The 21,731-nt window shown below is 40.1% G+C and overlaps 1 protein-coding gene across 2 annotated transcripts in view; it reads left to right on the forward strand.

Annotated features, from left to right (window-relative positions):
* Positions 1–565: 565 nt before the first annotated feature.
* Positions 566–21,731, forward strand: part of LATS1 (large tumor suppressor kinase 1) — a 36,682-nt gene continuing 15,516 nt past the window's right edge. Inside the window, exons 1-5 of one of the 2 annotated variants that reach the window (XM_080663630.1) lie at positions 566–817; positions 3,312–3,797; positions 4,863–5,010; positions 12,716–14,226; positions 16,473–17,055. In XM_080663630.1, the coding sequence (XP_080519756.1) occupies positions 3,456–3,797; positions 4,863–5,010; positions 12,716–14,226; positions 16,473–17,055 (2,584 nt within the window). In that variant the 5' untranslated portion in view covers positions 566–817; positions 3,312–3,455. The remainder of the gene's footprint in view (positions 818–3,311; positions 3,798–4,862; positions 5,011–12,715; positions 14,227–16,472; positions 17,056–21,731) is intronic. The other variant, XM_080663631.1, reaches the window with a different exon arrangement.

Consider the following 21,731-nt stretch of genomic DNA (forward strand, 5'->3'; position numbering starts at 1 on the left):
TCTGCTGAGTTGGTTGACATAAAAATATCGCAACTCTGTTAATCTTCCTTGGTTCAAGAATATATTTTGGAATATGTTTTGGAAAATACTTAAATTCACGGATTTACCGGGGAAACGAGACCTAAAAAATAAAAAAGCAAAAATCATTTTATTTCAAAGCCTTTAAAAATCCCGAATCCTGATGTCCACAGCGAGGTTTCAGAGAGCAACTCACTGCTGTTTCCTTCTGAGAATAAAGCTCCTGGAGAGGCGCATCTTTATTCTATACTCGCCCTTAGAAAGAGCTCAACTGAAAAAAGAAACGTGAGGCTGAAGGCCACGCGCGGGCTTTGGCGAGCAAGAGCTCGGTCCCACGAGCCGAGCCGGGGCGAGTCACCTGAGCAGGCTGGGCGGGGGCGGCGCGGGGCTACGCTGGCCGCCAAGCAGGGGAGCGGGCGGAGGGCAGAGGGCGGAGGGCGGGAGGCCGCGGGCGGCGCTCTCTGCAGGCGGCCGGGCTGGCAGAAGCCCCCAGTCCTCGGCCCCCGCGCAAGCGACGCCGGGAAATGCCCACATCCGGGAAACCTGCGGCGGAGTACGGCGGCAGCGACACCGAGTGGAAGGCAAAATGGCGGCGGCGGCGGCAATGGCCTGGTGCTAAGGGGAGAGCCAGGTCCCCGCGACCCTCGGGACGGGCCGGGCTGGCCCGCGGCAGCCCCCTGGCGTCTCTCCCCGCCCTGCCCCACCCGGCATACTTGGGGTCCCTGGGAGGGGTTCCGGCCGCCTCGGCGCCCGCCTTCGGCCCGCGGCCGCTGTCCAGGAGCCCCGCATTCCCTCGCAGGTAGGTCGGGGCTGGTGTAGCGGGAGGGGCGCACTTTCTCCTTCGGAGCCGGAGTTGGCGGGGCGGTGGCCGCCGGGCCCACGCCCATCCCGGCTGGCGGGGCTCCAGGGGCTGCTGCGGACCGGCGGGTGGCCGGCCGACGGGGCTGGTGGCAGGGACCCGAGCTGAGCCCGGCCTTGGGGAAGCGAGGGTTGGCCGCGCCCGGGGCTGGAGGGAGAGCCCCAGGCTTTGCGGCCTTGGAGGTGCAGGTTAGGCTGGGATGAGCCTGCTTTGCTGGAGGCCTTGCGGCGACTGCCTCTCACCTCCACTGTCGTCCCCGCAACACGCACGGGTCAGCGGTGGTTAGGAAGGATGGAAAGCGAAAGTGGTTCTGAAGGAAAACTGCAGTGAAAGAGCTGCAGTTCTTGGCAACCTAGAGGGACCGGATCCCGGATACACCTGGGAGAAATCCTGGGAATTCCAATTTACAGTCCACTGTAAGGCTAGGTTGCTGTTCATAGTCACAAGGAGTGGGAGAGATGGAGCGATCTTTACGTAGTGAGAGTAGGTGTAAATACAGAAAATGAAGGAAAGAAAATTAAGGAACATTGTTTATTTTAACTTCAAGAAGAACTTGAATGTTAAAGAATGGCTCTCAGCCGACTTGATTTAACTCTATTCTCTGACGTCTCCAATTGAAAGTTATTTTCCAAGGGAACAAAGTTTAAAGTTTGTTGACCCATATGTTAATATGACTTAAAAGATGTCATTGTGTACAAGTGATTCGAAAACCTAGTGAGAAATAAGTATAGTTGCACACACAAGTAATATTGTATCAGTCCAGTTTGGGAGACGGATTTGAATGCCTGAGATCATGAAGTTTGCCAGGATTTGTGGATTATTTATGAAGTTTAAATTTTTTTTAATCACATTTCCTCCAGGAAGAGTAAATTATAATGAGAATGAATGTTCTCTGCTAAGGTATCTACATTTGTGATTTTACTAAGTTCATTTCTTTTCCTTTAATAAGTTGACAGGTAAAATGGGCAAGTGGAAGAATTTGATTGAACAGCAAAAGAAGTAGCATTGTGTTCCTCTGATCAGCTGCTACTGCCAGAAACTAGATCATGGTACATGCTGGGAAAAGTGCAGTCTTTCCATGCCTGAGTATTTATTGAACATGCCTTGTGAATCTCTAAAAGCAAATACAAAAAATACTGCTACATTTTTTTTTGGTATGATATCTAGATTTCCTTCTATAGATTGAGTTTTTATTTATTTTTTAAATGCTAGTCCTTGATGTTTTATATAAACATAGCCTTGGAACTGTTCCAGCTCTGGTTATTTAGTTTTCATTCTAAATGTTAGATTTAGATTAGTGGGGGATTTTTGTAGACCACAACAGTTATTTAGTCATTGAACAACTTTTTTATTGAGTAGAAATGGCAGTAATTTTTCAGCATGAAGGTAAATTATAGTGATTCTCTTCACTTTTGATTAGTTAATTCTTAGAAAGCTAATTGAAAGAAATGCTATCATTATGCAGAGATTCTTGAATATTGCTGATTAAACAACTAAGACTATGCTGCAAAGAAAGAAACGGAACATATGACTGTTGTTATTCTTATAATTGATTTTAGTCCCAGCATTGAGATAGGCCATAATTTTTATAAACCTAATTCAACCCAAGGTAACACTCCAAAATCTCTTTAGGTCATGATACCTATTTTTTCTTAAGTTGGACAAAATATCAACAGTATTTGTTTGGATTTACTGATATTTGCATAATTGATGAAGGTTTGAACTTTTAAAGAAATTGAAGTTTTGTCTATTCACTCTAACCAATATATGTACCTCTTCAAAGAATGAGAGAGTCTTAATCCCTGCTTTTAGGAAACTCAAAATGTAGGTATAATGAGAACAACACTGGGCTGGTTCAGGATGTGTGGAGTCGATTCCTAGTATGATCTTCAACTGGCTACATGACCCTAGGCAGGCCACCTTACCTCTCTTAATCCATTAACTCATCTGGTCAGTTATATTTTTTATATAAACTAATCCTCAGCCAAGGACATGTTTATTGATTTTTAGAGAGAGAGAGAGAAACATCAATCAGTTGCCTCTAGTATGTGCCAACTGGGATTGAACTTGAAACCTGGGTATGTGCCGGGACCGGGAATTGAACCGAACCTGCGACCTTTAGGTGTATGGGATGACACCCCAACCAACTGAGCCACATCGCCTGAACCAAACTGGCTACGGCACTAAAGCACTCTTAAAATTATTTTTTATCATTATAACCACTACTTTATGTAATTTTATAGATTAAGACATAGGCATGGAGAAGTTAACTAAATTTGTCCTGATCATGCAGTAATCCATAGTAGAGCCAGAACTATAACCTAGGACTCTACCTCCTAAATCAGTGTGTCCTCCCTTCCCCCTCCTTCCCTAATTCAGGGTACTGCTTTATCAGTAAATCACTTTATAGCTTTTACTTATTTTTCTTTTATAGGGTTAATTATCTAAATTGTAAAGAAGTTTAACATTCCTGGGTACTTCTGCAAAGGACCTTTTTCAGTTTTTCTCAAGAGAAGGCGCTGAATCTGTCAAGTGGCCCTTAAAGTACTTTGTGTGGGTTATACATATAGATGTTTTCATGAAGAGAAGTGAAAAGCCAGAAGGATATAGACAAATGAGGCCTAAGACCTTTCCTGCCAGTAACTATACTGGCAGCAGCCGGCAAATGTTGCAAGAAATTCGGGAATCCCTTAGGAATTTATCCAAACCATCCGATGCTGCAAAGGCTGAGCATAACGTAAGTAAAATGTCAATTGAAGATCCTCGACAAGTCAGAAATCCACCCAAATTTGGGACTCATCATAAAGCCTTGCTGGAAATTCGAAACTCTCTACAGCCATTCGCAAATGAAACAAGTCGGAGTACTTTAGAGGTTAATCCACAAATGCTTCAAGATTTACAAGCTGCTGGATTTGATGAGGTAAGTACTTTTAAAAACAAAAGATTTTTCTTACACATTTTTACTGACTTCCTGCCTAAATGTTTCTTTTAATATGTATACAAATTTGTGTATTGTATCAGCGTAGAATGTTCACAATTTCACAGTTTAATTCCTGGTGGAGGCATATGCCCAGGTTTTGGGCTCGATCCCATTGTGGGGCTAGGGAGCATGCATGAGGCAGCTGATCAGTGATTCACATCATTGATGTTTCTGTCTCTCTCTCCCTCTCTTGTTTCTGAAATCAATAAAAATATATTTTAAAAAAATAATAATAAAAATAAAAAAAGGCCCTGACCGCTTTTGGCTCAGTGGATAGAGCGTCGGCCTGTGGACTGAAGGGTCCCAGGTTCGATTCCGGTCAAGGGCATGTACTTTGGTTGCGGGCACATCCCCAGTAGGGGGTGTGCAGGAGGCAGCTGATCGATGTTTCTCTCTCATTGATGTTTCTAACTCTCTATTCCTCTCCCTTCCTCTCTGTAAAAAATCAATAAAATATATTTAAAAAAAAATAAAAAAAGAATGAGAAATAGCCCTGGCTGGTGTAGCTTGGTTGGGTGACATCCTGTGCACCAAAAGGTTGCTGGTCAGGCACATGCCCAGGTTGTAGGCTCGATTCCTGATTGGGGCGGGGGGGCCATACAGGAGGCAGCACATCAATATTTCGCTCCCACCAATGTTTCTCTCTCTCCCTCTCCCTTTCTCTCTCTCTAAATATTAAAAAAAAAAAAAAGAATGAGAAATAATCAGAATCATATTGCTATGATTTTACCTGGAAGAAGTTAAGCCTAGAAAATAAAACCCAACTAATTGTTACAGAGAGGTGAAAATATTAAATAGTTGGAGGATTTGAGGGTTTGTTTTGTTTTCTTTAGTAATTTGAAAATGTATGGATTTTTATAGTAGTTTTACAAATAGGACATGAATATTATGATTTGGGGTCCTGTTCTTCATAATTGGATTTTTTAGTGGAACTCATAGTGCTCTTTCCCTCTGATTAATTATAAGGTTTAAATTTTGTTTCTTTTTTTTTAAATTTCATGTCAGGATATGGTTATACAAGCTCTTCAGAAAACTAATAACAGAAGTATAGAAGCTGCAATTGAATTCATTAGTAAAATGAGTTACCAAGATCCTCGACGGGAACAGATGGTTACAGCAGCTGCCAGACCTATTAATGCCAGTTTGAAACCAGGTGATTAATCACACTTTTCCCCTACTCTTTTATTTTATAGCATTGTTTTAAAATATAAGTATATCAAATCTTTAGTCTCAGAAGTTGGTAAAAGCATCACAGTAAGTGAAAGTCTCAAATTAGGGTAACAACGTTACAGTGTTACACTGGACCAAAATGAATGAGAGGATGGGCCCTAAAGTTCCATAGGTAATTCTGATAGGCAGCAGTAGTTAAGAACTACTTAATTAGTTATATTGCAACTGAGATATTTCTTTTTAACCACAAATATAACTCAAACTATTTTTTATTATAAGAGTAAAAACATGTTTATCATAGAATATGTAGAAAGTATTAAGCAAAAAGAAAACACTATTTATACTCACCAGATTTTGTTGTGTTTTGTTTCTTAGTCTTTTTTTCCTGTGGAAAACTTGGGTAGGTTTATACATGTGTATTTTGATTCTTTTGTTTAAGCAAAATGGGTCATACTGAAACCTACTTCATTCATTTAATATACCATGCATAACTTTTCTTGTTATTAAATGGAATGATTTTAATAGCTACATTAAAATAGATTTATCACATACTTTATTTAACCAGTCTCTCAATTTTGACATTTATCTTGTTTCCCTTTTTTTGCCATTATAAATGCATTGTTCCTAAATATTTGTACATTCCTGATGATTTTGTTAAATTTTTTAAAACTTGCAAAAATTTAAGGTTTCTCTTAGATTTTGCTGTCAGAAAGATGTTACCAACTTATATTCTCCCAATCAGTTTAATATGAGAATTCCTATATTTGTAAATCCTAGGTATTATTTTTAAAAAGAATATGAACTCGATGGGCTGTCCAAATTGTTTTATTTAAATGGAGGATTTTTTGTTGTTGGTTTTTGTTGTTTTTTAATATATCTTTATTAATTTCAGAAAGAGGGAGGGATAGATAGAAACAACAATGATGAGAGAGAATCATTGATTGGCTGCCTCCTGCACACCCCTCACTGGGGATCAAACACGCAACCTGGGCATGTGCCCTGACTGGGAATTGAACCATGACCTCCTGGTTCATAGGTCAACACTTAACCACTGAGCCACACTGGCAGGGCAATATTATCATTTTTGTATATTTATTTATTTAAAAAATATTATTTTATTGATTTTCTTTATGGAGAGGAAGGGAGAGAGAAAGAGAGTTAGAAACATTGATGAGAGAGAAACATCGATCAGCTGCCTCCTGCACACCTCCCACTGGGGATGTGCCCGCAACCAAGGTACATGCCCTTGACCGGAATTGAACCTGGGACCCTTCAGTCCCCAGGCCGACGCTCTATCCACTGAGCCAAACCAGTCAGGGCTCATTTTTGTATATTTAATGGCTGTGGAAATACTATCTCATTTTACATTGTTTATAGGTTATTTTTGAATTGGCATTTTAATTCTTTGTTAATCTTGTTTTTTTTTTTAAATTAATTTACTAGAGGCTCAGTGCACGAATTCGTGCATGGGTGGGGTTGGGCAGGTCCAGCCCCAGTCGGGGTGGATTGGGGCCGGGCCTGTCGGGAGGAGGAGATGGCAGGAGGTTGGCTGGCCGGCCTGCCCCACTTGGGGCCTGATCAGGGCCGGGTTGGCTGGGGGGAGGGGCCGCAGGAGGTTGGCTGCTGGCCCCACCTCCTGATCAGGCTGGTTCGCTGGCTACAGTGGGCGTCATAGTGACCGGTCATTCTGGTTGTTATTGCATTCCGGTCTCTGGCTTTTTATATATATATAGATAAGAGGCCTTATTATTCATTTTTTCTTTCATTCAGCACATTTTTATTAATCAACAACTGTTTCATGCCCTTTGCTGGGCATTGGGTATAAAGTTCTTGCCCTTTTATGGCGTTGCCATTCTAGTAAGGAAGATCAAATACATGTGGAATTATCTTATCTAATAAAGAGGGAATATGCTCATTGACCATAATTGCCCTCACAAAGATGGTGGCACTCACAGCCACAAGATGGCGGCACCCAGTCCCCTCAGCCCCGCTGGGAAGGCAGGCATGTGGCACGGCCGGGCTCGCCCCCCCAGGCGGGTCCGGCTGCTCCTCGCACTTGCCTCCGGAATCCCCTCAACCCTCAGCCGCCCAGGGCTGGCCCGAGGCTTGCGCTGCTGGCAGTGGCAGCAGCAAGGGTGTGATGAGGGCATTGCCTTCCCCTGATCGCCAGGTTGCCTCCCGCCCCTGAGGGCTCCCAGACTGTGAGAGGGGGCAGGCCGGGCTGAGGGACCCCCCCCACTCCAGTGCATGAATTTTCATGCACTGGGCCTCTAGTAACTGCATAAGTGTGAATGAAGAGGGTAGAGAGAGTTCCATGGTACTATGGACTCATATAATAGAGTGATTTTTTTTTTTTTTATGTAATCAAGGAGATCAGAGAAAACCTTCCTGTGAAACTAATTATTAATAGAGCCAATATCTGAAGAAAGACAAGGGAATGGCTTTAGTGAGGAAGAATATCCTTATGCATATGCATGGCCTGTTTGACAGGTTTGATACCACATTCGAAGAAATGAAAGTGGTTAGAGCACTGACAACAAAAGTATGAGATATGACTGGAGAAGGACTGTATTGATTTTATCGTAAGAGCAGTAGGCAGTTAAGGAAACATTTCAAGTAGGGTGATGACAAGATTAGATTTGTGTTTTTAAAACATGGCTGCAGGGGACGAAGAACAGATTAGAGAGAGCAAGAGATGGTATCTGGATAGACTTGATAAGAGACTGTTCACAGGAAATGGAAGTATTCTGGACTGGGGCAATGGCAGTGGAGAAAAGTGAATGAATTAAGAGAGATGGGAAGAGTAAAATTGACAAGGATTGGTAATTGCATATGGGCGATGATACTAGAGAGGGATGACTCTTGGGCTTTTGGTGTGGAAACGCATGGTGATACATTACGTTATGAAAGAGAATACTAAGAGAATAGGATTTGGGGGAGAAAGATCATAAGTCTGGTTGTAGACATGCGTTTGAGTTAAGCTCAAAGTGAAGATGTCAAGTAGGAAGCTAGTTAGATATATACATTTCTTGTATTAGCCTTACATAGGTCACCTAAAGGAGGTAACATAGACAAAAGTGATAATATAGACTATAACCAAGCTTACTGCTTCGTAGCTGATAGGAGAGGATAAGCCTGCAAAGAAGACAGAAAATTTAGCTAAAAAGGAGTTAAAAAACCAATATGGTTTCTAGTATCTTGAAAGCCTACGGAAGAGCATGTTAAAGAAGGGGAAGGAATAGAGGGAAAGAGGTTGACCAAGGTGAGAACTAGAAAGTACCTTGTTGGCTTTAATGACATGGTATATTAATTTGCTAGGACTGTTATAACAAAATACCAAAGACTGGGTGGCTTAAATAATAGCCATATTCTCTAACAGTTCTGGAGGCCAGAAGTCTGAGGTCAAAGAGAGCAGATTTGGTTTTTCCTTCCATGGCTTGCAGATGACCATCTTTACTGGGTCTTTACATGGTCGTCCCTCTGCATGCACATGTGTCTGGTGCCTTTCTCTGTGTCCAGATTTCCTTATAAGTTCCCAGTCATACTTGATTAAGGCTTACCAGAACTTACTGAATTTTAGGGGGGCACAATGCAGCTCGTAAGACATGAGTAACTTATTTTGTTTAGTCATAGGAGCATAATTCAGATTGGTGTGAGTTGAGTAATAAATGGATATGAAGTAAAAAGAACTCAAGTATAAACAATTTTCTGAGAAGTTTTTCTATGAAGGTAGAGAGGACATTAGGAAGAATAGTGCTTCCTATCTGTGATGAAGATCTTTTTATTTGTTCATTTTTAATTTTATTATGGATTAGTAATTTTATAAAATACATTACCAATGAATTATTAGAAAAATGAAAATTTTAAATGACATGCCAAATACAAGTCCAAATATTTCATTACCACATTTTAACAGACATAAAATTACTTTGTCAAATTTCTGTAAGTCTCTAAATTCTTATTCTCAGCTTCCATACTTACCTTCTATCATGTCAATATCAGTTTGTGAACCAGCACCAAATAACACTTTGAGGAAGTGGTCTATATTGGAGTGGATGGAGAGCCTTATTATTATTTTTCTTAGTACCAATGACTTAGGCAAGTTTAAAAGATAATTAGAAGATTCCAGTTAAGAGGATGAAATTAAGTACTTAAGCCTGACTGACCTGGCTCAGTGGTTGAGTGTCAACCTATGAATCAGGAGGTCACAGTTCGATTCCCGGTCAGGGCACATGCCTGGGTGTGCGCTCAATCCCCAGTGGGGATGTGCAGGAGGCAGCCAATCAATGATTCCCATTTGTCATTGATATTTGTATCTCTCTCTCTCCCTGAAATCAATATATATAAAGACATTAAATGTTCAAGAGAGAAGGATCAGGTAGGATTCTTGAGAATCCAGAAGAAAGGATCTAAAGCATGGAATGAGAGCTTATTAGCGAAACAACCCTTTAGCTCTAATGGGCAAATTGGCTTAGGTTATGTAGGTAAGATCAGGGAATTACTTTCCAATGTCTTTAGTTTTCTCTGAAGTAGAAAAATCAGATCATCTGCTAAGAGTGATGGGTGAGGAATGGGGCAGGCAATTTGAGGAGACTGGCAAGAGTCATAGGGGAGACCAAAGGAAACAGGATTTCCTGGCAATGCTGAGCCATTTAGTTGATAATGCTGATCATGAATTTATGGTAGAATCAATCTGCTCTTGACATCACCTTCTCTAGGAAGGAATAATTCATAACTGGAGCTTTACTAAACAAGTACAAAATAAGTAAGAGAGATAAAGGGAGTTCAGGATATTGCCGAAGGGTAATTTAATTCCTTAATCAGAGCACATTGTTTCTCTGCCTTTAGTGGCTTCTCATTCCTTCCAAACTCCTCTCCATGGCTTCATTACTCTCAGACTTCCTGGTCAGCAGGGCACATGCCTGGATTGCAGGCTCGATCCCCAGTGGGGGCGTGCAGGAGGCAGCCAATCAATGATTCTCTTTCTTCATTGATGTTTCTTTCGCTCTCTCCCTCTCCCTTCCTCTCTGAAATCAATAAAAATACGTTTAAAAAAAGGAAAGAGGAGGACTGATGATGTAGGAGGTTAATAGGTCTTGATTAGGTTGAAGAACATTTGCAGTAGGAATAAACAGAAGTTGTCTAAGAGTATAAACCTTAAATTAGTGATTTTGAAAAAGAAACATGGATGGTATCAAAATTAGAAATGTGATCTTGGGAGTGATATTTGAGGTTGAATGGAGAAACAGAGGTGAGGGTTTATGGATGATTTGTCCATGTGGATGTTATAGAATGTTGGCAAGGCGTAGGTAGACCAAAGTTACGGGTGATTGGGGGCGAGCAAGCAAGAGTTCATGAAGAGAAATGAACTTGGCCTCCTAGATGGCGTGAATTTCCAAAGAGCTGGCTTTAAAAAAAAAAAAGAATATAAAGGAAAGTGATGATTTGGAAGCATAATTGGAGAGCAAAGACGTAGAATTCCACATTTTAGCCAATTTACTTTTAATGAAAACCTTAATTGCAAAGGGCTGAAAGGAAAGTGGTGTCAGAAGATAACCAGCTGTAAGGAGTGGTAGGAAAGTTTGGAAAAGAGGTTAGGGATATAGGAGCATTTGGTTGTAAAGCAGAACATGTCTAGAGGGCAGTTGTGTGGCAGGGTTTGGGAGGTGGGAGAGCACAGAGCTTTATGGGAGGTACAGAATAACAGGGATGGTAGTCTACTTGAGGGTTGCAGTGTCTTACATTTTAATTGGTAAAAGCTGTGTGAGTGATGTGGTATATTTAGCCTCAGCTGGTTATCTGAGGAAGGTGGCCAGAGGACTTACCTAGCTTGCCCAGAGTGATGACTTCTCCTGAAGTCATAGACCCAAGATGCTGGCCGGCCTAGATGAAATAAACTGTACATTCTGAACATTTACTACTTTTTTCTCATGTGTTATTAGATATGTTTTCTCCCAGGATGATGATAACCTTTCAAATTTGTGGACGTTTCTGTTTGTTTTAATGGTGATAAGTGTTTTATATGTTTACATCTGTTAGTATTTTACTGTATGCTCGCTACCTTTGTCATACTTGGGAAGACCTTCCAAAGAGGTATCCCAATATTATTCAGTGATCACTTGTTTTTTCCTAGTATTTGTTTTTTTTTCATCTTTAACACTTAAATGTTTAATTATTCTGGATTGTATTAATTTATATTATTTTTTATACAACTCTCTTTATATATAAAATATATATATCTTTTGCCAAGTAACCAGACTATTTTAAGTCCCTTTTTCTTGTAACATATTTTTTCTTGCCTACTTCATTTATTTGGAAATTCCATTAAAGAGAGATTCTGTTAAATCCATACTTTATTTAGTGTTCAGCTAATAATGCCCTGCTGGGTTTTTTGTTTGTTTTAAAAGCCATATTGAAATGTATTTAAAATTAGTTATTGTATCTAATAAAATTACAAATGGACATGTTTGGCTCACTAATGCCACTTCTAATAGTTTATAAAATGAAAAAATTTTTAATGTTATTTTTTTAAAAATTGATTTCAGAGAGGAAGGGAGATAAAAACATTGATAAGAATCATTGATCCGCTGCCTCCTGCACGTCCCCTACTAGGGATTGAGCCCGCAACCAGAATCGAACCTGGGACTCTTCAGTTCGCAGGTCCATGCTGTATCCACTGAGCAAACCGTCTAGGGCATGAAATGAAATTTTTTAATAAATGTGTTTTTATTGATTTTGGAGAGGAAGGGAGAAGGAGAGAGAGATAGAAACATTGATGAGAGAGAATATCAACATAGATTGGCTGCCTCCTGCACGCCCTCTGCTGGGCATGTGCCGTAGCAAACAACCACTTGGTGTACTGAGCCAAACCTGTGAGGCTGAAGTGAAATTTTTTCATGGCTTTTTTTCTTTGTAAAGCAACAGACTAGGAACAACCTTAATATCCATCAATAAAGGAACTGATTAAATAAATTTGGATATATCTATACAGTAAAAAAATCGATAACATTTTTAAAAGTAAGGAAACACTTTATATACTGATACAGAATCTTCAATTTTTTAAAAATACATTTTTATTTCAGAGAGGAAGGAAGAGGGGGAGAGAGAGATAGAAACAGCAATGATGAGAGAGAATCATTGATCAGCTGCCTCCTCCAAGCCCCATACTGGGGATTGAGCCCACAACCGGGGCATGTGCCCTTAACTGGAATTGAACCTTTCAGTTCACAGGCCAACGCTCTATCCACTGAGACAAAACCGGCTAGGGCAGAATCTTCAATTTTTTAATGAAAAGAGCAAGGTACTATATTATATATAGGAAGTATACTGTTTACTTGTGTATCCCTAAAATATTTGACGAGATTGGTTACCTTCAAGGAAGGAAACTGGTTGGCTATGGACAGAAGTGGGTATTCCTTTGTACCTTTTGAATTTTGAGTTATAATATATTGCCTAGTCAAAAATAAAATTTTAAAAGGTAAAATAAAACCACTTACTGAAATTTGATTTTTATAATTCTTTTTTTATTGTTGACTCTATTACAGATGTTCTCCATATTCCCCCCTTTGCCTCCCTGATTTGTATGATTCTTGAAAGAGAATTATCATTTAGTAGTGTCAGAATTCCAAGCTAAATTTTTCAAAAATAAGAAGTTAAAAATGTTTTCCCCCTCTGTTTTATGATCATAGGGAGTGTGCAACAATCAGTTAACCGCAGACAAAGCTGGAAAGGTTCTAAAGAATCCTTAGTTCCTCAGAGACATGGCCCACCACTAGGAGAAAGTGGGGCCTATCGTTCCGAAAGTCCCAACTCACAAACAGATGTAGGAAAACCTTTGTCAGGATCTGGTATCACAGCATTTGCTCAAGCTCACCCTAGCAACGGACAGAGAGTGAACCCCCCACCACCTCCTCAAGTAAGGAGTGTCACTCCTCCACCACCCCCAAGAGGCCAGACTCCTCCTCCAAGAGGTACAACTCCACCTCCCCCCTCATGGGAACCAAACTCTCAAACAAAGCGCTATTCTGGGAATATGGAATATGTAATCTCTCGAATCTCTCCTGTTCCACCTGGAGCCTGGCAGGAGGGCTATCCTCCACCACCTTTGAACATGTCCCCAATGAATCCTCCTAATCAGGGACAGAGAGTCATTAGTTCTGTTCCTGTTGGCAGACAACCAATCATCATGCAGAGTTCTAACAAATTTAACTACCCACCAGGGAGACCCGGAATTCAGAATGGTAGTGGTCAAACTGATTTTATGATACACCAAAATGTCCCTACTGGTGCAGTGAATCGGCAGCCACCCCCTCCATATCCTCTGACCCCAACTAATGGACAAAGCCCTTCTGCTTTACAAACAGGGGGATCTGCTGCTCCTTCATCATATACAAATGGAAATATTCCTCAATCTATGATGGTGCCAAATAGAAATAGTCATAATATGGAACTTTATAACATTAGTGTTCCTGGACTTCAAACAACTTGGCCTCAGTCGTCTTCAGCTCCAGCCCAGTCATCCCCAAGCATTGGACATGAAATCCCTACTTGGCAACCTAACATACCAGTGAGGTCAAATTCTTTTAATAACCCACTAGGAAATAGAACAAGTCATTCTGCTAATTCTCAGCCTTCAGCCACAACAGTCACTGCAATTACACCAGCTCCAATACAACAACCTGTGAAAAGCATACGCGTGTTAAAACCAGAGCTACAGACTGCTTTAGCACCTACTCATCCTTCTTGGATACCACAGCCAATTCAAACTGTTCAACCTAGTCCTTTTTCTGAGGGTACCACTTCAAATATGACTGTTATGTCGCCTGTTGCTGAAGCTCCAAACTATCAAGGTCCACCACCACCTTATCCAAAACATCTGCTACACCAAAACCCGTCTGTTCCTCCATATGAATCAATCAATAAATCTAACAAAGAGGATCAGTCAGCTGTGCCCAAGGAAGATGAGGGTGAAAAAAGTTATGAAAATGTTGATAGTGGGGATAAAGAAAAGAAACAGATTACAACTTCACCTATCACCGTTAGGAAAAACAAGAAAGATGAAGAGCGAAGGGAATCTCGTATTCAAAGTTATTCTCCTCAGGCATTTAAATTCTTTATGGAGCAACATGTAGAAAATGTTCTCAAATCTCATCAGCAACGTCTACATCGTAAAAAACAATTAGAGAATGAAATGATGCGGGTAAAACTTTTTAAAATGTCCATTTTTATACTTGATCATCTATTTCCTTGGCGTTTATTTTAAAATACTGTGGTTCAGTATTTTTCTTTCTTTTTGTAGCAGAATATCAGCTATTTAAGTCAGTAAACATTAAAGTATTTTAATTATAGCATTTCATTTTAGTATTTTAAGATTTACTCTGAATTCCTGTAATAAAGTTCTTCTAATGAGTTAAAAATATAATTTACGGTTTAGGTGTAATTGGAAATTGAAACAGGTTATTTTTTAGGTTTTACAAAAGTTATCTTACAACTTTTTTAAATGAGCTAAAATGATCTGGGTCTCATCTCTTGTTACATTTATGAAAAGTTCATTTTTAATTAGTAATTTTAAAAAATCTTTATTGTTCAAAGTATTACATATGTTCCTTTTTTCCCCCATTGAGCCCTTCTAGCCCGCCATGCCCCCCTTTACTTAGTAATTTTGAGCTTGTGTTTTTATTCACCAGGTTGTGGTCTTATTTGAGAGTGTCAGAGACATCTTCCTCCAGTTATTTACCCATCTAATTTCATTATTATAATGTACTGGATAAATGTGCTGAAATTATTAAATCAAAGTCCACTTAAAAGGAGATCAGAATAAATTTAATCTCTATTGTGATTCCATATAGATGCCTTCACTAGATATAGTGGTACTATTATTTTTATCATGTGTTTACAGTTCAAAGGTTTGACTCTTAATCTTACATCTATCGCTCAAAGTCCAAGAGGCTTAAATTTGTAATGAAATTTCCTCACACAATCTAAGAAAGCCATTCTTTTAAAATTATTTCTCTAAATCTGATTTCACAGTGTTGTTATTCCTGCTATAAATTGAATTTTGTTAGATAAATACCATGGTTATATGATTTATCCATATTTTAGCTCTTAAGATTTCTTACTAAAGTCTGTCTATATGTATTTTCTTAGTTTATTTTTCCTTTTTCCTCTTCACTTTCACTAATAGCTGATTTAAACTTTTATGGTGTTGGAAGCTTTGCTGACTTCTGTAGCCTCCATTACTGTGTAGGCAAGTAAGATTTTAAGAGAAACAGTTCTATACTACTGGCATGCCACCCTTCTTAAAATATTTTGCATGCAAATACACATCCTAACAGAAGCATGAGGTTGCTATATTTTAATTAGTCTTACATTTCTAGAATTAGACTTTACTTTTCATTAGTTATTAGCTAGCCAAAAATAAACTTTTCCTTCTAAATTAGGTACTTCATATCTAGTTAGAAGTTGGTTTTGACCTGTGTATCTTAATAAGTCACACTGACTATTCTTTGAAATGTTCCAAAATATCTTTTTTTTTAAAAAAAATTTTATTTTATTTTTTAAATGTATTTTATTGATTTTTTACAGAGAGGAAGGGAGAGGGATAGAGAGTTAGAAACATCGATCAGCTGCCTCCTGCACACCTCCTACTGGGGATGTGCCCGCAACCAAGGTACATGCCCTTGACCGGAATCGAACCTGGGAACTTTCAGTCCGCAGGCCGACGCTCTATCCAATGAGCCAAACCAGTTAGGGCCCAAAATATCTTAAAGCTACCCTGTAATCACACAAGTTGTTAGTTTAAAACAAAATAGGAAAGAAAAATAAAGTAGGAGAAACTCTTTGCATTTTGTGTTAGTTATGGCTGTGAGTCCTACCCTTAATTCTAATGCTTTGAGAAAAATAAAGAAAATACTATTAATGAATAGTTAGGTTAGAGAAGATATTCTTCTGTTCTTGATACATCAGTTTTTTAGAATAAATGAACTTGAAATAGAATTTCTTTTCATGAAGGGTAAAATGGGAGGAGGATATTTGAGGACCAGGTATTTTCAAAGAGAAGCATATATTAAACGCAAAGTAATCATGTAATTTGGAATGAATATGCATAAAAAGATAGATGAGGATGCATGTGAACAGATGTTTGGTTATTGCACATTGGGAACATTTTTTTGAGTACATTAGAGAGGAGTAGAAAGCTGACCATTGGTATCATCTTCTTGCTCTCCATAGTAGGATCTTATACTCACCTTGTATATCCTCTTAACTATCCCTTAAGTTGCACTTTTGATAATTGATTTTTCTCTGAAATATATTTTAGATTTCTAACATGCTTTATTAAAAAGTATGCACTTAACCTTTAAATATATGCTTGAATTTTTCCAAGCTATTTTTTAATATTTTGTATAGAAAATAATTCTTCATTTAACATACAGTTTATTTACCTAGGTTGGATTATCTCAAGAAGCCCAGGATCAAATGAGAAAGATGCTTTGCCAAAAAGAGTCTAATTACATCCGTCTTAAGAGGGCTAAAATGGACAAGTCTATGTTTGTGAAGATAAAGACACTAGGAATAGGAGCATTTGGTGAAGTCTGTCTAGCAAGAAAAGTAGATACTAAGGCATTATATGCAACAAAAACTCTTCGAAAGAAAGATGTTCTACTTCGAAATCAGGTTGCTCATGTTAAAGCTGAGAGAGATATCCTGGCCGAAGCTGACAATGAATGGGTAGTTCGTCTATATTATTCATTCCAAGATAAGGACAATTTATATTTTGTAATGGACTACATTCCTGGGGGTGATATGATGAGCCTACTAATTAGAATGGGCATCTTTCCAGAAAATCTGGCACGATTCTACATAGCAGAACTTACCTGTGCAGTTGAAAGTGTTCATAAAATGGGTTTTATTCATAGAGATATTAAACCTGATAACATTTTGATTGATCGTGATGGTCATATTAAATTGACTGACTTCGGCCTCTGCACTGGCTTCAGATGGACACATGATTCTAAGTACTACCAGAGTGGTGAGTAAAATCATAAAAATTTGTATATATTAATATGATTTATTAATGCAATCTATATATGTAAGCCCAGCGACTGGGAAGGCATAACGACCAGAATGACCAGTGGCTATGACATGCACTGTGGCAGCCAACCAGCCTGATCTGGGCCCTGATCACCGCGCTTCCCCCCTCCCCCGCCCCGGCAGGTCCCGCCCCCAATCGGCCACCAACATCCCAATTGGGGGTAGGGCTGGCCAACGGCCCTCAGCCCCTCCCCCCGGTTGGTCCGGCCCGATGGGCTCTGATTGGGGTGGGCCAGCTGGACCCCACCTGTACACGAATTCGTGCACCGGGCCTCTAGTAAGACAATAAAGAAACAAAGGCTGAATTAGATGAAGTAACTTCCCCAAGGTCACACAGAAAATAAGTGTAAGGGCTAGGCTTTGAACCCAGGTTTGTCTGATTACAGGGCCCATGTTATTTCTACTACACCACAGTGCCTCACCAAGATCCCTTCAAGTGCTAATGGAAGTGTAAGTCGATCTGACATTTGTTGAATACTTACTATGACTAGGTGCTTTACATAATATCCTAATTTAATGCTTAGAGCAATCCTCTGAGGTAAGTAATATTAGCCTTCTGTGAACAAGAGTAGATTGACAGTAAATGGATAGAACTGGGACACCTGTATCTACTTTAATGTTCAGCTTAATGTAATATAATGTCTTCCAGATTCACCTGAATTACTTGGGGTTTGTCTAAAAAATACGATTTTTAGACTCTATTCCAGTCTACTGGTTGAAAATCTTCAGAGTATACAAATTGTGTTTTAATCAAACATCCCAGATGATTATTACAGCTAGGTTAATTTTATTTTATTTTTATTTTTTTAAAAATATATTTTATTGACTTTTTACAGAGAGGAAGGGAGAGGGATAGAGAGTTAGAAACATCCATCAGCTGCCTCCTGCACACCTCCTACTGGTGGTGTGCCCGCAACCAAGGTACATGCCCTTGACCGGAATCGAACCTGGGACCTTTCAGTCCCCAGGCCGACGCTCTATCCACTGAGCCAAACGGGCTAGGGCCAGCTAGGTTAATTTTAGATACATTTTTCTACGTGATATCATCTAATCATGGCTTTAAATACCATCTCCATGTCAGTGACTTTCAAATCTCTCCAGAAATGGTGTCTCCTCCTTTTTTAAAAAAATATATTTTATTGATATTTCACAGAGAGGAAGGGAGAGGGATAGAGAGCCAGAAACATCGATTAGAGAGAAACATCGATCAGCTGCCTCCTGCACACCTCCCACTGGGGATGTGCCCGAAACTAAGGTACATGCCCTTGACCGGAATCGAACCCGGGACCTTTCAGTCTGCAGGCCGACGCTCTATCCACTGAGCCAAACCGGTTTCGGCTGGTGTCTCCCTTTCACATGGATTTCTAATAGACCTTTCAAACTTAACATTACCATGACTCTTTTTTTTTTTTTTTTTAATATATTTTATTGATATTTTTACAGAGAGGAAGGGAGAGGGATAGAGAGTTAGAAACATCGATGAGAGAGAAACACCGATCAGCTGCCTCCTGCACACCTCCCACTGGGGATGTGCCCACAACCAAGTTACATGCCCTTGACTGGAATCGAACCCGGGACCCTTCAGTCCACAGGCCGACGCTCTATCCACTGAGCCAAACCGGTTTCGGCTACCATGACTCTTTTTTCCCATACCCTCTACATGTAATTCATCAGTAAGTCCTGCTTACTCCACCTATAAATATACCCTGAAATTTTCTCCATCACCACTATTACCATCAGTGACTGGGCTCAGCCTCCCCAGTCACCAAGCTTAACTTGTATGTTAAGCTATATACTTGGGGTAATAGCCTCTTAACTGGTTTCTTTTCACTTTTGTCCTCCATTATCTGTTTAAATGTAAATCAAATCTTGTCATTTTTTTTTTTTTTTTGCTTCATACTCTCCAATGTCTTCTCACTGTGCTTGGAATAAAAGGCAAACCACGTCTTTTGCTTACAAAATCCATGTGCACTGCTGAAACTGGTTTGGCTTAATGGATAGAGCGTCAGCCTGCGGACTGAAGGGTCCCAGGTTCGATTCTGGTCAAGGGCATGTACCTTGGTTGCGGGCACGTCCCCAGTGGGGGGTGTGCAGGAGGCAGCTGATTGATGTTTCTCTCTCATCGATGTTTCTAACTCTCTATCCCTCTCCCTTCCTCTCTGTAAAAAATCAATAAAATATATTTAAAAAAAAAAATCCATGTGCACTGGTTCCCACTCCCATTTCCTATCGTTCTCCTCTTTTCTAATTACACTGGTCTTTTCTCTATTAATGTTGTTTCTATATACAATGCCTTGCCCTAGTTTTTAAATGGTTGATTCCCATTTGTTTTTGTTTTTTAATTTTTTTTTTCTAATATATTTTATTGATATTTTACAGAGAGGAAGGGAGAGGGATAGAGAGCTAGAAACATCGATGAGAAACATCGATCAGCTGCCTCCTGCACACCTCCCACTGGGGATGTGCCCACAACCAAGGTACATGCCCTTGACTGGAATCGAACCCGGGACCTTTTAGTCCCCAGGCCGACGCTCTATCCACTGAGCCAAACCGGTTTCGGCCCATTTGTTTTTTACATATGTCACTTCAATTTGTCACATCACCCCAGTTGATTCTCAGTATGGGATGCATCACTATGTTTCTTTTTTTAATTAATTTATTTTTAAACCTTTATTGTTGAGAGTATTACAGATGTCCCCCTTTTTCCACCCCATTGCTTTCCTCCACCCAGATCCCACCTCTTCCCAGGCGTTCACCACTCTATTGTCTGTGTTCAATAGGTAATGCGTATGTGCATATAAGTTATGTGGTTAATCTCTTCTGGGCCCTCTCCCCCCTTCCCTCTGAGATTCGTCAGTCTGTTCCATGTTCCATGCCTCTGGCTCTATTTTATTCATCAGTTTATTTTGTTCATTAGATTCCTTGTTCATTTATTTTGATTTTTAGATTCAATTGTTGATAAGCATTTATTGCCATTTTTCTTATAATTTTTTAAAAATATATTTTTATTGATTCCAGAGAGGAAGGGAGGAGAGAGAGATAGAAACATCAATGATGAGAGAGAATCACCGATCAGCTGCCTCCCACACGCCCCCCACTGGGGATCGAGCCCGCAACCCAGGCATGTGACCCTGGCCAGAATTGAATCTGGGACCCTTCAGTCCTCAGGCCTACGCTCTATCTAGGGAGCCAGACCAGCTAGGGCCATTTTTCAAATTTTTGATCTTTCATTTCTTCTTAAAGAAGACCCTTTAACATATCATGTAATACTGGTTTGGTAGTGATGAACTCTTTTAGCTTTTCCTTGTCTTTATCTGACCTTCAGTTCTAAAGTCCTGTGACCTTCTAGAGCAGTGGTCGGCAAACTCATTAGTCAACAGAGCCAAATATCACCAGTATAACGATTGAAATTTCTTTTGAGAGCCAAATTTTTTAAACTTAAACTTCTTCTAACGCCACTTCTTCAAAATAGACTCACCCAGGCTGTGGTATTTTGTGGAAGAGCCACACTCAAGGGGCCAAAGAGCCACATGTGGCTTGCGAGCCGCAGTTTGCCGACCACTGTTCTAGAGTAATCTTGTAGGTCCTTGCTTTTCATCACTTTGAATATTTCTTGCCACTTCCTTCTGGCCTACAAAGTTTCTGTTGAAAAACCAGCTGACAGTTGGTTTCCTGGACTTGTATGTCTATTTCTTTCACCAGGTAAGGGAAATTTTCTGTCATTCTTTTTTAAAATAGATGTTTTATTTCTTGCTCCCTCTCTTCTTCCGGTACTCCCATGATGTGAATGTCGGTACACTTGAAGTTATCCCAGAGTCTCTTTACACTAGCTTCATATTTTGGGATTTTTTTCTTTTTGCTGTTCTGATTGGGTGTTCTTTGCTTCCTTGTATACAAAACTCTTGGTTTGATTTTGGCATCCTCTACTCTACTGTTGATCCCCTGTAAATTATTCTTTATTTCAGTTAGTGTACATGTCATTTCTGTCTGGTCCTTTTTTATGTTGTTGCTGTTCTCACTAATTTCTTTGAAATTCTTACTAAGTTTTTTGAAGTTTTCATAAGTTCCTTGAGCATCTTTATAACCATTGCTTTGAATTCTGTATCTGGTGGTTTTATTGCTTCCATTTCATTCAGTTCTTTTTCTGGAGATTTCTCCTGTTCTTTCATTCTCCTGTTTCTTTGTCTCTGCATTTTGGTTGCTTCCCTGTGTTGTTTCTCTGTATTAGGTAAATCTGGTATGTCTCCAGACTTGGTAGAATCTGGTATGTCTCAGCCTCTCCAGTCACCTGAGCTGGACACTCCAGATGAGCCCCTGTGTGAGCTACGTGCACTCTCCTATTGTAGTTGAGCTTTGATTGATATTGGTGTCACTGGGAGGGATTTACCCCCAGGCCAATCAGCTCTGTGGACCAGCTGTGACTATAGTGGAAGAGCTGCTGTGCAGGAGCCAACCCTATGGAGCAGGACTTGCTTCAGTGGAGCTTTGGTGCTCACTGAGTCCTCCCCTTGAATGTGTTACTTGTGGATGTGGTAGGGTTGTAATGTGGCATGGTTGAAGTTGACCATTGGGTGCACTGGCTCTGGGGCCTCCCAGGAGGTGCAAAGTCAGCCT

This window comes from Plecotus auritus (genome assembly GCF_963455305.1).
Source record: "Plecotus auritus genome assembly, chromosome: 4".
Taxonomy (NCBI): domain Eukaryota; kingdom Metazoa; phylum Chordata; class Mammalia; order Chiroptera; family Vespertilionidae; genus Plecotus; species Plecotus auritus.